Source organism: Canis lupus, chromosome 13, assembly GCF_048164855.1.
Source record: "Canis lupus baileyi chromosome 13, mCanLup2.hap1, whole genome shotgun sequence".
NCBI lineage: Eukaryota > Metazoa > Chordata > Mammalia > Carnivora > Canidae > Canis > Canis lupus.
This window is the reverse complement of record NC_132850.1, coordinates 2,325,351-2,341,785: the sequence shown is the minus strand read 5'-3', so window position 1 is coordinate 2,341,785 and position 16,435 is coordinate 2,325,351. Positions and strand designations below refer to the sequence as shown.

The following is a 16,435-nucleotide window of genomic DNA, read 5'->3' as shown; positions in this document are numbered from 1 at the left end:
CCAAATAAATAAAATCTTTTAAAAAAGAAAAAAAATAGGTTTAATAAGAGTTAATGACTAATAATAAAACAGAACAATTGTAACATACTATAAAAAATTATACGAAAAAGAAAAAAAAAATTATACGAATGTGGTCTCTCTCAAAATATCTTATTGTACTCACCCTTCTTCCTGTAATGATGTGAGATGATAAAAACGCTTGTGAGATCATAAAATGCCTATGTGATGAAATGAAGTGAGGTAAATGACGTAAGCATTGTGACACAATATGAGACTATTATGACTGACCTTCTGACAGTATGTTAGAAGGAGGATCATCTGCTTTGCAACCACAGTTGACCACTGGTAACTGAAACTGCTGAAAATAAATCCACAGATAAGACAGGTTCTACTCTAAGGCAGGGGAGAGACACAACAGGACACACCACCACATATAAATGACAGCTGACTTTTCACCAGAAATAATGGAGGCCAAGGAAAAGAACATCTTCAAAATTCTGAAAGGTAGGGAAAACCCTGCAAACTCAAGATTCCACATCCAGAAAAAGTACTCAAGAGGAGGAAATAAAGACCTTTTCAGATAAATAAGAGCCAACAAAATTTGTTGCCTGCAGACCTACACTATAAGAAATGCCAAAGAAAACATCCTTTAGGGGCTAAAGGAAAAAGAGATCAGTCTGAAATTTGGATTTATAGAAAAGAACACTGGAAGGTAAATAATTAGGAAAACACTTTCTCCAACATAATTTCCTTAAAACGCAACTGTCTAAAGCAAATAAAACAATCCTAAAGTGAGATTTGTGATACAAGTAGAAGATATGACAACAGCACAAAGAAAGGGATGCACAGATAAATAAAACTGTACTGTTGTAAGATTACTAGATTTGTGAAATGGGTGGGAAAAGGTAAGCAGTAGGAAGTATGAAATAGGAAGTGAAAAGGTTTATTTACTTCTAAACTTTTAATATTACATATTAAGCTCTAGCATGACTACTAAAAATAAAAGGAGCACAGCTAAGAAGTCAAAAGAGAAAAAAGAAGAGAGTACTTTAAACTATTTGAGGGGGACACCTGGGTGGCTCAGCGGTTGAGTGTCTGCCTTTGGCCAGGGTGTGATCCTGTAGACGCAGGATCCAGTCCCATGTCAGGCTCCCTGCATGGAGCCTGCTTCTCTCTCTGCCTACGTCTCTGCTTATGTCTCTGCTTCTCTGCGTCTCTCATGAATAAATAAAAATCTTTATTAAATAAACAAACAAACAAACAATTTGAGGGATGCCTGGGTGGCTCAGAGGTTGAGCGTCTGCCTTTGGCTCAGGGTGTAATCCTAGAGTCCCGGGATCAAGTACCACATCGGGCTCCTTGCGTGGAGCCTGTTTCTCCCTCTGCCTGGGTCTCTGCCTCTCTCTCTCTCTGTGTCTCTCATGAATAAATTAAAAATAATAAACTATTTGATTAATCCCAAAACTTGCAGAAATGAAGCAACAAAGAAACAAAAGAAAAACAAATTGTAATCATATGAACAATCATTTTAAATATGGACTAAGCACCCTAAGAAGGCAGAAACTGTTAGATTGAATTTAAAAAGCATGAGCCAATGGCTATATACTGTTTATAAAATACAAGAGCATATATAGACTAAAAGCAAAATACTAGAAGATATATGCTGTGAAGCTACTTAAGAAAGCTGTAGTGGCTATATTAGAAGAAAAAAGTAAGTTTTAAAGAATATTTTAAGAGTATTTCATAAATATAAAAACAAACAGGAAGATTAAACATCACACACAAATATTAATTTTATTTAAGTTTTTTTTATTTATTTATTCATGAGAGAGAGACAGAGACAGGCAGAGGCAGAGGCAGAGGCAGAGGCAGAGGGAGAGGGAGAGGGAGAGGGAGAGGGAGAGGGAGAGGGAGAGGGAGAGGGAGAGGGAGAGGGAGAGGGAGAGGGAGAGGGAGAGGGAGACGTAGGCTCCATGCAGGGAGCCCGACGTGGGACTCAATCCCGGGTTTCCAGGATCACACCTGGGCCGAAGGTGGTGCTAAACCGCTGAGCCACCCGGGCTGCCCCAAATATTAATTTTAAATGAGTCACAGACCTAAATGTGAAATTTAAAACTATAAAATCTGTGGCACCTGGCTGGCTCAGTCAGTAGATCATGCAACTCTTGATCTTAGGGTCCAGAGTTCAAGTCCCAAAATGGACACAGAGATTACTTTAAAATATTATTTTTAATAATAAATAAAATTATAAGATCTACAGAAGAAATCATTGGAGAAACATCATTATGACCTTGGTTGATTTCTTGGACAGGACACAAAAGTCACTAAAAATTGGTAAATTAGACTTCATCAAAATCCAAAATGTCTACTCTTTTTAAGACACCATTTTATCAAAACCACAATGAGATACCACCTCACAACAGTCAGAATGGCTAAAATTAACAACTCAGGAAACAAGAGATGCTGGTGAGGATACAGAGAAAGGGGAACCTTCTTACACTTATGGGAATGCAAACTGGTCCAGTCACTCTGGAAGACAGAATGGAGGTTCCTCAAAAAGTTAAAATAAAACTACTCTACAACCCAGCAACTGCACTACTAGATATTTACCCAAAGGATATAAACAGTGATTTGATGGGGTACATGCAGCCCAATGTTTATAGCAGCAATGGAGCCAAAATATGGAAAGAGCCCAGATGTCCAACAACAGATGCATGGATAAAGATAATGTGATATATATATACATATATATATAATGTATATTACCTATATGTTACATTTATATATTACATATATTATATATATGTATACTGGAATATTAATCAGCCATCAGAAAGAATGAAATCTTGCCACTTGCAATGACGTGGATGGAACTAAAGGGTATTTTGCTAAGCAAATTAAGTCAGAGAAAGACAAATACCATATGATTTCACTCATCTGTATAATGTAAGAAACAAAACAGATGAACTAAGGGAAAGAAAATTAAAATAAGATGAAACCTGACAAGGAGACAAACCATAACAGACGCTGAACTCTAGGAAACAAACTGAGTGTTGCTGGAGGGAAGGGATAATTGGGGGATGGGCACTAAGGAGGGCCTGTGAATACTGAGCACCCACTGGCTGTTACATGCAACTGATGAATCACTAAATTCTACTTCTGAAACTAAAAAAAAAAAAAAAAAAAAAACCAGAATACCTATTAATAGAAATCATTACATTCAGCAACAAAGATATAAAAATATGAAAGACACTATTATAATAAGAAAAAGGCAAACTAGTCTGAAAAAATATTTATATAGAATAAATCTAGGAAAAAACATATCCAGAACATATTTTTGAAAAACCTACAGAGCGCATGGATGGCTTGGTCAGTTTAAATGTCAGACTTTTTGACTTTGGCTCAGGTCATGATCTCAGGGTCATGAGATCGAGCCACATAGGTTCCACACTGAATGTTGAGCCTGCTTAAGATTCTCTCCCTCTCCCTCAACCCCGCTCTCGCTCTGCTCTCTCTCTCTCACACTCTCTAAAAAAAAAAAAAAGCAAGCCTGTTGGGTTCATTAAAATAAAAAAAAAATTACAACTCAATAATGACAACCAAATTTTAAAAAGAAAAAAGGCCAAAAGACTTTAAAAGAAACTCCAGAAAAGAGGATATACATATGACCAGTAAGTACATTTCCATGTACTTACTCAATGCTCAATGTGGAAAATTCTATATTAAAACACAATGAGATACCACTCTATGTCCACTAAAATGACTTAGTCAAAGATAGATACATGATACCACCTGTTGACCAGGATGTAGAGCAACTGGAATTCTCATGCACTGCTACTGGAAATTTAAAATACACAACTACTCTGGGAAAAGATTTGGCAGTTTCTTATAAAGTTAATCTCCCACCTACCCTTTGACACAGTAAACACTATGTTAGAGAAATGAAGGTATATATGTATGAGAATTTCTTAGTAGCTTGTTCCTAATAGTCCCAAAATGAAAACAACCCAAATGTCCGCCAACAAATCAATGAATAAATGGAATACTACTTAGCAATAATAAAAAACAAACAACTGACATGTGCAATAGCATCACAGACATCCTGCTGAAAGAAGTCAGACACAAACAGAGGGTACAGGTAATCCAAGAACATGCTTGGGGGCACTAACAGCCCCCCACCTCTGGTTAAAAATCCACATGTTACCTTTGAGTCCCGCAAACCTTAACTACTAATAGCCTACTGTTGACCAGAAGCCTGACTGATTAACAATTAACACATACTTTCTTTTATATGTATTATTACCTGTATTCTTACAATAGAGTAAGCTAGAGGAAAAAAGTGTTTAAAAAAATTATAAAATACATTTAAAGTACTGTATTTATTGAAAAATTCCATGTATAAGTGCACCTGTGCAGTAGAAACCTTGTATTCAAGGGTCAATTGTACGCTGAATGATTCCATTTATGTGAAGTTACATTATGTGAGTTTTACACAAACTAACCTACTATGGAAAACTCTACTGTGGACTTAAATATCACAATCTGAAACTGGGGTTTGTTGTAAAGATTGAGATAATACCTATAAAATAACTCCCTAATCTGTAATGCAGTATACAAATGTAGACATTAATTCGTATCAACAATTCTGGTACAGCACACTAATGTTCTCCTGAAGGAGAGACTCCAACAGCCTACCTAGTGTGCAAAACCCCAAAGATCACAAATTAGAACTGTATAGCTTTGGGGATGCCTGGGTAGCTCAGCGGTTGAGCATCTGCCTTTGGCTCAGGGCGTGATCCCAGGGGTCCAGGCTGGAGTCCCACATCGGACTCCTTTCAGGGAGCCTGCTGCTCCCCGTGCCTGTGTCTCTGCCTATGTGTGTGTCACTCATGAATAAATAAAATCTTAAAAAAAAAAAAAAAGAACTGTACAGCTTTGAACACACCTTCTAAAAACAAATCAACTGCCAACTTCGAGATATCCTAAAATATGGTGCCTCTATCTGTCTTATCTGGCTCTGTTAGAAGAGCATGCAACTCCTGATCTTGGGGTCATGAATTCAAGCCCCATGTTGGGTGTTGAGATTACTGAAGAACAATACTAACAATTAAAAAAGATTATATATATCCATCCTAAAACAAAGATGGATTTTAGAGGGGGGAAAAATAGCACCCAATTGATTTTAGAGGGGGAAGAAAGTGGCACCCAATTAAAAACCAGGTAGGAATCCTAAACTGAAGTGATCAAACAATACTGATAATTCATCAATTTCAGGAAAATTAAGGTAATCAAAATCTAGAAAATGCATCAAAAATTAAAATGTGCCAAAGACCAACAATGGACTTAAATACCTTTAACTTCATCATTACAAAATATTTATCACTTAAAATAAAGTACAATTATCCTAATAATTTATTTCTGATTGAAATTTTATGTCAATAAGAAGTACCCTGCTCTATCACACATTAATTTGACCTTTCTTTAACAGCCTTCAGATTAAAAGCAGCCTAATAAAAATGCCATTATCTGGTACACTTTGCTAACTCAGTTGCTGGAGCATGTAATTTTTTTTTTTAAGATTTTATTTGATTCATTCATTCATTCATTCATGAAAGACACATAGAGGGAGACAGAGAGAGGCAGAGACACAGGCAGAATGAGAAGCAGGCTCCATGCAGGGAGCCCGACCTGGGACTCAATCCCGGGTCTCCTGGATCATGCCGTGAGCTAAAGGTGGTGTTAAACCGCTGAGCTACCCAGGCTGCCCAAGCATGTGTTTTTTAATCTCAGGGTTGTAATTTGAGCCCCACGTTGGGTACACAGACTACTTAAAAAAATCTTTAAAAAATAAAGCCATTATCTGATTAAATATAAATAGAGGTTGTTACTATTTATTTCATATTCCTGGGGAAAGCAGTCCCTATCATAAATTACTAACCATTCCAAATGGCTAAATCTGTGAATTTTATGTTTTTGGTTTCAACTAACCCTATTGACAAGTTACACATTCACTGATAAAGTGAATCACCAGAGACTATTCTGTGTTCATCCTTAACTCTCAATGCCCATCATCAGGGCCTCCGACACATACTGAATCCCTTCTGTCCCTGACTTTTTCTTTGGCTTCATACCATGTCTCAATGTTTTATTTTTCTCCCAGTTTAAATTTGCCAATCCAGTTTTAAAAGTCTGTTTGTTTTCCCTCCAACATCTTAAGATGCTGGTAATTGCCCAGAGCTCCATGGTACAGCATTTGCATGTACTATATAGAGTAAACATACTTCCCAATTTTTGTCTTGATTTACACCTATTGCCTAAGCATAATTAAGAAACACCCCCTTTCATTCTTAGAAGTTTCTAGTTTGGACTAGAAGTTAAATAGTCACTCTACTCAGACCACAAAAATAGACTGTAAATAGTCAAATATACTCAAAGGCAGGCAGCTTGGTTGGCTAGCTGGCTGAATGAATGTTTGGACAAAAACTATCTTAATGATAGCTCAGGTCCTTGGAACATTTTTCTTGAACAAATACAGGCTTTTATTACTTTTACTTTTAAATATATTGATTACCAAATTAAGCTACGTGGTTTTTTTGTTTTTTGTTTTTGTATATAAGCTAAGTGTTATTCAGGAAAGAAGACTGTTAAGGAATTTACTCTTCATCACTGGATTAAAAATAATACATAATAAACATATTGATTATAGTAAACAGTTCCTTAAATGTTAAAGATACTTAAAAACAGTATGTCCGATTAAGTGATCAATAGTTGGTCGTATCTTGTTTTTAAATCACCATTGCCTTAGCTTAGTCCTTGTAGAAATTTTTTTTAAGTTGGAGAAAAATAAAGTTTTAATGTATCACAACTGATTTCCAAGAGACAGAATTCTCACCTATGTTTAACATAACCCACAAAGCAGTTTAGTATGGCTACTATGTTATTAGGTTAGGTTAATTCAACACTGTCTTGTACCTTAGTATTTTGTCAAACTAATTATTGACCCAAAGACCAAAAGATTTTGATGGCCAAATGAAATTATAACTGACAACAATCCACATATTCTTCAAATGGTGATTAAATGTGGTAAATCCATACAACAGAATACATAAAACAAAAACAATGAACTGCTAAAACAACATAGATAGAATCTCAAATACATTATGCTAACTGAAAGAAGCCAGATCCAAAAGGCCACTGTATGAGTCCCACTTACATGAACTTCTGGAAAAAGCAAAAATATAGATTGAAAACAGATCGGTAGTGGCCTGGGGGTGGAGGAAGAGGCTGACTACCAACGGACAATAATGTTCCATATCTTGGGGATCCCTGGGTTGCTCAGTGGTTGAGTGCCTGCCTTCAGCCCAGGGCATGATCCTGGAGTCTCGGGATCGAGTCCCACATCCAGCTCCCTGCATGGAGCCTGCTTCTCCCTCTGCCTGTGTCTCTGCCTCTCTCTCTCTCTCTCAATAATGAATAAATAAAATCTTAAAAAATATATATATGTTCCATATCTTGATCACAGTGTTGGTTACACTGTATGCTTTTGTCAAAACAACTAGAATCAGGGGGTCCCTGGGTGGCTCAGCGGTTTAGTGCCTGCTTTTGGCCCAGGGCGCGATCCTGGAGTCCCGGGATTGAGTCCCGCGTCGGGCTCCCGGCATGGAGCCTGCTTCTCCCTCCTCCTGTGTCTCTGCCTCTCTCTCTCTCTCTCTCTCTCTATCATAAATAAATAAATCTTAAAAAAAAAATAGAATTATACACCAGTGAATTTTACCATATATAGTTTTTTAAATTAATTTGTTGACAAGGCACGCCTGGGTGGCTCAGTGGTTCAAGCGTCTGCCTTCAGCTCAGGGCATGATATCGGTCACAGGATCGAGTCCCATGTCGGGCTCCCTGTGAGCATCCTGCTTCTCCCTCTGCCTGTGTCTCTGCCTCTGTCTGTCTCTCATGGATAAATAAATAAAATAAAAATCTTAAAAAAAAATTGTTGACAATATATATATATATATTTTTTTTTTACAAAATACTTTTTTTAAAAGTAGTTTAGAGATGGGAAAAAAATAGAGGAGGCCAACAAGAACAAACTGTGACTTCCCATCCTTAAAAGATAATGGAGAATATGGCATGTGGAAATAAAAGGCCACTCTAACTCAACTGCCTTTCCTGAGTATATTGTTAGGGCTCTGTGCAGCACATTTATTTCTGCAATGTTCTCTCTGAATAGGATCCTCATCTCATTCAACTCAGTCTTTCAAATCTCTTCAAATGCCAGTGCTTATTTACTTTTAGGCTTTCTAACCTTGCTTTGTCTACTGAACTGTCTCACATTCAAAATCCACCTTTGCCTTAACATGTATTCCCTGGTACTCATCCTTTTCTTCACTCTTGGATCTCATGTGAGTACAGTGGCCCCCTCTTTAACCCCAGTTTCACATCCTGCAGTTTGTCACAAACTATGGTCCTTCTAACATATCATCAGAAGGTCAAGAGTAGCCTAATGAGCCATCACAATCCTCCATCACTCACCTCACTTCATCTCATCACGCAGGTACTTTATCATCTCATATCATCAAAGTGGGAATAGAGTATAATGTATTTCGGGGGGATGACATTCACATTTTTCCTACAGAATAACATTAACACTGTTCTATTTTATCATAAGTTATTATCTCTTACACTATGCCTAACTTCTGAATTAAATTTTATCATAGGTACATATGTATAGGAAAAAGACATGCATAGGGTTTGGTACTTTCCAAGGTTTTGGGCATCCACTGGGGTTCTTGCAATGTATCCTCTGCAGATAAGGGCAGATTACTGTACTTACATTAATTCCCTTAATTCCTGATTCTATCTCAACTTTATACTCACTGGTCCCTTAGCTCAATTTGATCATGTCCTCTTCTCAGCCTTCGAGTGGGGCTCTTACCTACCACGAATTAAAGCCACAAAGGTTATTAATTTGATCTATCCCTAAAGTGCTTCAGAAGTGGCAAACTCTAAAATATCCCTGGGAACCCTACCAGTGTTTTTTCAATCAAATAAATAACATGTCCTTATTTTTGTCTAACCAAACTCTTGCTTTTATCGTTAAATCCCACTTCCTATTTGGTTTTATACAAAGAGGTCAAACTCTTCACAAAAATCATGCATCTACTTTAAGACTAGTATTAAAATTACACTCTTATCTTCTTTCCTCAGAGTAAATACCACATACCTGTGATTTCTACAACACTGTTAATCACTTAATGTTATATCTTACATACTTTCAAACCTCTCTAGTTCTTCTACATCTTTTAACAAATCAAGTGACCAAAATAGGATACTTATGAATAAGAAATAATTTATAAATAAATACAACACAATACTAACATGGCCAAAAAAGAAAACTCTTTGTAAAAAAGAGATCAGTCAACTATGCTATGGTCCCCATACTATGACAGTGGACAATAGAAAAAAATTAGTCTCAGAATTCCAGAAAATTCTCTAGCAGCTGTTTCCTCACAAACCACTCTGATTTTCACAGCCACCAAGCCTTTATGACCTTCCTATTTCCAAGCAAGAAAAGCATGCCCCACCCTGCCCTAAAAAGCTCTTCTTAGCATGAATCCACTAAAGTTAGTCTCTCTCAGAACAGGCAGGTGGCCCTCATAGTGTCTTCTTAGCTACTACCTCAGTTCTATTAGAACTCACTGCCGCTAATTATACAACTGTTGAAACCACTTCCTGTAATCTTTTATTTCCTTTAAAATCAAAGATTCATTTTTCTGAGTTGGAGAAGAGGAAAAAAGGTTGAGAAAAGATGAAGGCAGAAAGCAAAGAAAGAGATAGGATTTCTTTTCCCATAATGTGAAAACATTTACCTTCCTTTAAGATAATTAAGAGGCATGTGTAAGTAAAAGGCAGGATAAGAAGACTTTAAAGACAATTAGATCATAAAACAAACAGAAAACTAATAAAAATAGAAAAGATAAAAATAATTAAAAATGGAGATGGACTATAAGATGCAGAAACAGGATTGTAATGAAGATAAAAGAAAATAGACATCTGTCTTAAAACAGGCAGCAGAGTTACTGATGCAAAACATAATTTCATTTTGTGTTTCTTTTTTAAAGAAAGCAATATTGTGGCTATTTGAAATTAGTTTCAAGGAACATAAGAAGACTGATTTCAGCCCATTAATGTATATGGGGGAGATTCAAATATTCAGGGATTTCACGGCAAAGACTTCTAGAAGATGAAGGATTGAGTTAGGAATAAATAGCCATATAAAAACATCTGTAATTCAACAATACTCTTCTAGGTTTAGGCTGGCCTTCATATTTCTCTGGTGATACACTGAACAGGAAGCTATACAGATAAAAATACAAGAAGATGATACTGGATGCGCTACTTCTACCTCTATCTCTTGGACCCTTATGAGTCACGGCAGCAACTAGTAAAATCCTAAGGGGTTAAAGTCCACCCCATACCCAAGATCAAAAACTACTCCCACCCCACCTTGGCTCAATGGTTTTCTCCCACTGTGGTGAGGGTGGTTTTGGAAAAGCTCCTCAAATGCCAGGCAACACTGTAATACAAAAAGAAAAAACAATTCATAAGTACCAAAACTTAACTAACATTTTGGCCTCCCTCTCAAGGAAGATTGGTGTAGTAGAAAAAGCTTTAGTCTAGGAACCAAGGAAACCAAGGGTATTCTGCTTGTGCAGCCTTCATTCTAAGTAAGATGTTTGTTACATTCCAGGTAGGGGAGGACACCAAAACTCCCACCTGCTAAAGGTTAGTAAACTAGTGGAACGTAAATCAGAAGCTGCGGATGGTCATCATTGCCATTAACTGGGCTGATAAAAGCAGCCATCAGAGAAGCCGGTAGAACTAAGGGACTTTAGTAGACTAAAATGACACAATTTAAGAACCAGGCTCCAGTTCCTCCTATATAAATTTTCTCCCTTAGTTGGTCTGTAATGGGTTTCTGTGACTACAGGTAAGTCTGGCCAATACACTTGAGTTCTAATTCCACACTGAATCTGGACAAGTCATTCCTCATATATTAGCCTTAGTTTTCTTTTCTATGAAATGGGTTAGATCTGAGGTTTTTCAAAAATGTTTTTTAGGCAATAGTATTTTTAAATAAAAAATTGTATTTTGGTACCAAAAATTAAAATGACTTTATTCCTATAAATGCATTTTATTAAGATCCAATTTAATGTACTTCTGACCACAGAAAGAACAATGGATATTTAAATCTCACCTTGAGACTGAAAATAAAAATGTCTTTATTAATATAATGTACTTTATAAGATTAAATGTATGATATTCACTATTATGACCAAAATTAATTATAGCAATGACGTGCTTTGATTAAAACAAGACTTTAAAACTGGAAACTAATGGGAAAAGTTGAAATTTGTTAAATTATCAGGATTCTGAGAAAACATGTTTTCCACATACGCCTTATCCCATGATACTATTTAATTAAAGGTGGAGAAAGTTTTAGGTTCTGCACAAAAGAAAACCTGACAGCACAAGTTCTTTTTAAATAGATCGCCAATTGGTTAAGACTTAGTACATAACACAGTAAAGCAATCAGGTGTACCGGGCTTTTTTAATGATTTAAACGTCATGTAAAAATTATATCTGAACCAACTATTTATGGTATTAAATCAGTGCTCTCAAAGAACTCTACTAAAATAATCTCTAAACTCTTGTAGGAACATTTTCAGTCAGATTCATATATACTCACTGCCCATCAGAAATTGTAATGAAGCAAATATAACATTTCTTTTTTTATAATAAGCCTGCTTTAAAGAAAAGAAACACAACCTTAGAGAATTATAAACACAGCAAATAACTGAGTCAAATAAGACTATAATAATAATCTATTCGATCTTACTTAGAACCAACTTGATGGGGCACATCACAGAAGGTACTATAAAATATACATTAAGAGTGCATTCTTTATAGTGGAAATGATTAACTTTTTATCTCTAATCTCTAGAAGTTATCTATCTAGCAGAGGATACCATTCATTCATTCATTCATTCATTCATTCAACAAGAGTATCTCATCCGTGAAACCAGCCACTGTGCAAGCAACAGGAGCTAAAAAGTATATGTGTGTGTGTGTGTGTGTGTGTGTATCCATACATATGTGGATATATATACACACACACACACACACACACGATCCCTACCCTCTTAAAGTTTAGACTTCAACCTAAGGACAGCAGATAGTCCATGAAGATTTTAAACAAAGAAAATAAAAAAAAAAAGAAAAGAAAATATAACAGGATAACATTTTTGAAAGACAGCATTGGCTACTATGTAAAAGTTACTATAAAGAAGTAGTAAACCCAAGGATAGACTGACTGGTTAGGAGCTACTACAGTGATGACCAAGTAACAGAAAATCAAGAGGGAATAACAGACTCAGATGAAGTATACGGAAACAAAAAAGCTTCAGAGAAGAAATGCTGTAGCTCATCAACCTTAAAAGACCCAAAGAGTAGGCCACACAAGTAGAGAAAGGGAGTTTGTGCCGTAGAAGATAATCATACGAAAAGCATGTTTGGGAAACTTCAAGCAGTTCCTCACAGTCAGTTTGAATATGAATCATAGCTAGAAAGGTAGATCAAGGAAAAGCATAAAGGGTATTTGATAACACAAGGAAACATCTCCAAGATACTGACCAGGCAGTACTTTTAAGTAGGGGTGGTAACATAGCCAGGTTTTAGACAGATTTTAGAAAGATTCTTCCAGGGATAGTTAACTTAAAAAGACTGTTTGGCTGGTTAGACTTTTTAACCAGCCAAACAATAGTGCATTTGCCAATAGATAAATACACTGTCTCAAAATCATCTAATAATGCATCCTGACAACCAAATTATGGCCCAAGAAAGTACTCTGAGCTTTAGAAACCAAGTAACTAGTACCAAGTTCAGGTCACACTGCAGTTGATATGGCTATTAAAACCAAAAAGAAGGGAAGTCCCTGTAGATAAAATACTAGAAGTATAATGGTGGCAGGAGATAAATAGAATGAAAAGGAAAAAACATCAACTAAGAAATTAAGGAAACAGAGAATTTTATTTCAGGGTAAGAATTATTGGCACTTCTGTCAAGATCTACCAAATATACCTCTTATATGCAATAAATAATGAATTGTGGTTCCTGACAAGCAATTCAAAAACCAAATAGACACTACTTAAGAAAATAAACAAAACTAGATTAGAAGCAGCAACCTATTACAGAGGACCAGCTCTACACTAGAAGTTACTTCCCACTGCTTAAAGAGAAGTGCCTGGTTGGTCCTTGAAGATTATCAACTAAATGGGGATGAAGTAGGGTAAAGTGAAGGAGCATCAGGAAGGTTCCTGACCAATGAATTAGACAGGTTCTTGAGTGCTCTCATTCCAATTCTCTTTCTCTATGTGTAACAGATTACTCAGATACAAACATGACAACAGATAAATAATGAAGAATCCAATTATTTTATCTTAAGATAATGAATCCTACCTTTCCGGGATCATCCTTTGATCGAGGCACTTTAAGGAAACACTTGTTCAGTGACAAATTATGTCGTATGGAATTCTGAAATTAAAGAAAAGCCACAGGGTCATTGGAATCCAAGAGACAAAATCTACTCTTAAAAACAGAATCAGAGGCCTAAATATCTCTGTGCACTAGAATACAATTCCAAGCTTCAAATGTAAACCTTTCCAATTTTTAAATTATCAGTGCTGCAAAGTAACTACTGGGAAAGACAGCTTCTAGTAAACTTTATAAAACTCCAAATGATGAAATATGTATCCCATTTTAAACGTTTATTAAGACCTTTTAGGAAGATCTAATCATAGGAAGATGCGCCTATGATTAATGTTAAATATTAAATACGAAATATAAAATTGTATATTACATCATGACTATGACTTTTTTTTTTAAGATTTATTTATTCATGAGAGACCGAGAGAGAGAGAGGCGCAGAGACACAGGCAGAGGGAGAAGCAGGCTCCATGCAGGGAGCCCAACGTGGGACTCGATCCCGGGTCTCCAGGATCACGGCCTGGGCTGAAGGCAGCGCTAAACCGCTGAGCCACCCGGGCTGCCCCATGACTATGACTTTACCTGTGGTATTCATTCATTCATTTTTTTAAAAGTAGGCTCCATGCCCAACATGCAGCTAGAACCATGACCCTGAAATCAAGAGCTGCATGTTCTACCAACTGAGCCAATCAGGCAACCCCCATTCACTCATTCTTAGAATTACCCAGAATTGCAAAATGCTCAGTTATTCTACCTGAATTATAGGAGATAATTTTTTTCTTTCCTGCAATGTTCAAATAAGCTATAATGCACAAGTATTATCATTTTTCTAATGAGTTAAAAAAATGTTTAAGCAAAAACAATTCCACTGTTCCATTACAAGAATGTATAGAAGCTAATTAGGTTCTTACTTCAATTTGTAAGAAAACACATAAAACAGGGTAGCCCTGGTGGCGCAGCGGTTTAGCGCTGCCTACAGCCCAGGGTGTGATCCTGGAGGCCCAGGATCGAGACCCACATCGGGCTCCCTGCATGAAGCCTGCTTCTCCCTCTGCCTATGTCTCTCATGAATAAATAAATAAAATCTTAAAACACACACACACACACATAAAACAGTGGCTACAGAGGGCTAGCAAGAACATCTAGCTCCATCAATGCAGCAAGAAAGAATAACTATCTTGGATGGCAAGAAAATGCACTCAGCAACCTGAAGAATCTGTGAAACAGAAAATCTTCTCTTGAATAAGGACTGTGCCACAATTTTTACAAAAAATACCCAAAGGCCATTTCTTTTTAATACAATGTTCCAAAATCCATTCCATAATTTCTGTGCCAACATGGCCAGGTATTTAGTAGATAGAGAGGGGGCTCCAAAAGCATTTAGCCAATTTTAGGGGAGAGCATTTAGGGCATATTTTAAACATAAAATCCAGAACTCTAACAACAATGCCTATATGAAAACTTTCCTCTCAGGACACCTGAGTGGCTCAGTGGTTGAGCACATACCTTCAGCTCAGGTTGTGATACCAGGATCCTGGGATTGAGTCCCACATCGGGCTTCCCATAGGGAGCCTGCTTCTCCCTCTGCTATGTCTCTGCCTCTCTCTCTGTGTCTCTCATGAATAAATAAAATCTTTAAAAAAGAGAGAAAAACTTTCCCCTCGTAGAGGAATATCAGGATTACAAAAGTCTTTTAAAAATGACCACCGAATATAAATTCAAGCCTATCTTATTACCAAACATTAATTTCAAACTTAAGAATGGGAGTTCCACCTCTGCTTGGGATATAAACAGCTACAGAGAGTAATGATCACTCCCAAACAATGAAAAAATGTTTAATGGTAAAGCCAAAAAACAAAACCAAAAAAATCCTATTTTTGAGTCACATCAGAGAGATGAAGCTGCAAGGCAGCACAACAAATTAAATTCCTAAGAAGGACAAGCCCATTCAAGGAGAAAGCAGACAAACTGTCTCATCTTTTGGCAGAGTATGGGAGAAAGAAGTGGCCACCATCCAAGCATCCAAGAAACTAGCTAAAATTTGTAAGGTAAAGCATAGGCTGGTGTGTCAGTTTTTTTTTTTTTTCTTCAAGATTTTATTTATTTATTCATGAGACACAGAGAGAGAGGCAGAGACACAGGAAGAGGGAGAAACAGGTTCCCCAAAAGGAGCCTGATGCGGAACTTGATCCCAGACCCCAGGATCACTCCCTGAGCCAAAGACAGAGACTCAACTGCTGAGCCACCCAGGCGTCTCCTATGTGTCAGTTTAAAGTAGCAAGGGCCCCAACCATAAGGGAAGTTCCTACTCACTCTTAAAGCTCTTTCCCCATGAGCCTTTATTACATGCTCACAAGAAAGAATGGGAATAAGAAAGGAGAACAAAGAACGTTTCCCTTGTAGTTCATAAGCAGGAAGGAGGTAATAGACAGTTGTAGTGGGAAATAAGGCCCTACCACCTTCAAGAGATCTCACAAAGCAACTTTAACTATGAGGCAGGAGCAGCAAAACTCACCGACAGGACTCTGGCAAAGACTGATTCTGAGGGAAGAATGGAAATGAAAACCCTCTCAAGACACAAGCGAAGATCTACTGATGGCTGGGAAGGAAGAGTAGAAGCAAACCCCCTTTACCTCTGGGAAAACTGTCAGAAAGTGCCTTGGACCCGGGACCCTACATTAAAAGAAACTACAGATACCCTAGTATGGCTCAAGGGAAGAAACACTGAAAGGCCATACCTCAAGTCCAAGGGCCTAAGTATGACTGAGGCTGAATCAAGAAAAGAGGGACACCTGGTTCCTTCAGTGGGTAGAGCAAGTGACTCTTGATCTTGGAGTCATAGTAGGGGCCCCAAGTTGGGCATAGTTATTTTAAAAAGGAAAGGAGGGATCCC

General features: G+C 37.1%; 1 protein-coding gene and 1 long non-coding RNA gene across 6 annotated transcripts in view; one reads left to right on the top strand and one right to left on the bottom strand.

The window, feature by feature from the left end:
* Positions 1-16,435, bottom strand: part of FOXJ3 (forkhead box J3) — a 141,777-nt gene that overhangs the window by 71,218 nt on the left and 54,124 nt on the right. For all 5 annotated transcript variants that reach the window (XM_072771645.1, XM_072771646.1, XM_072771648.1 and 2 more), the window contains exon 4: positions 13,516-13,590. In XM_072771645.1, coding sequence (XP_072627746.1) covers positions 13,516-13,590 — 75 coding nt within the window. The remainder of the gene's footprint in view (positions 1-13,515; positions 13,591-16,435) is intronic.
* Positions 286-16,435, top strand: part of LOC140602328 (uncharacterized) — a 57,858-nt gene continuing 41,708 nt past the window's right edge. The window contains exon 1 of the long non-coding RNA XR_012005279.1: positions 286-504. This is a non-coding gene — a long non-coding RNA (uncharacterized lncRNA). The remainder of the gene's footprint in view (positions 505-16,435) is intronic.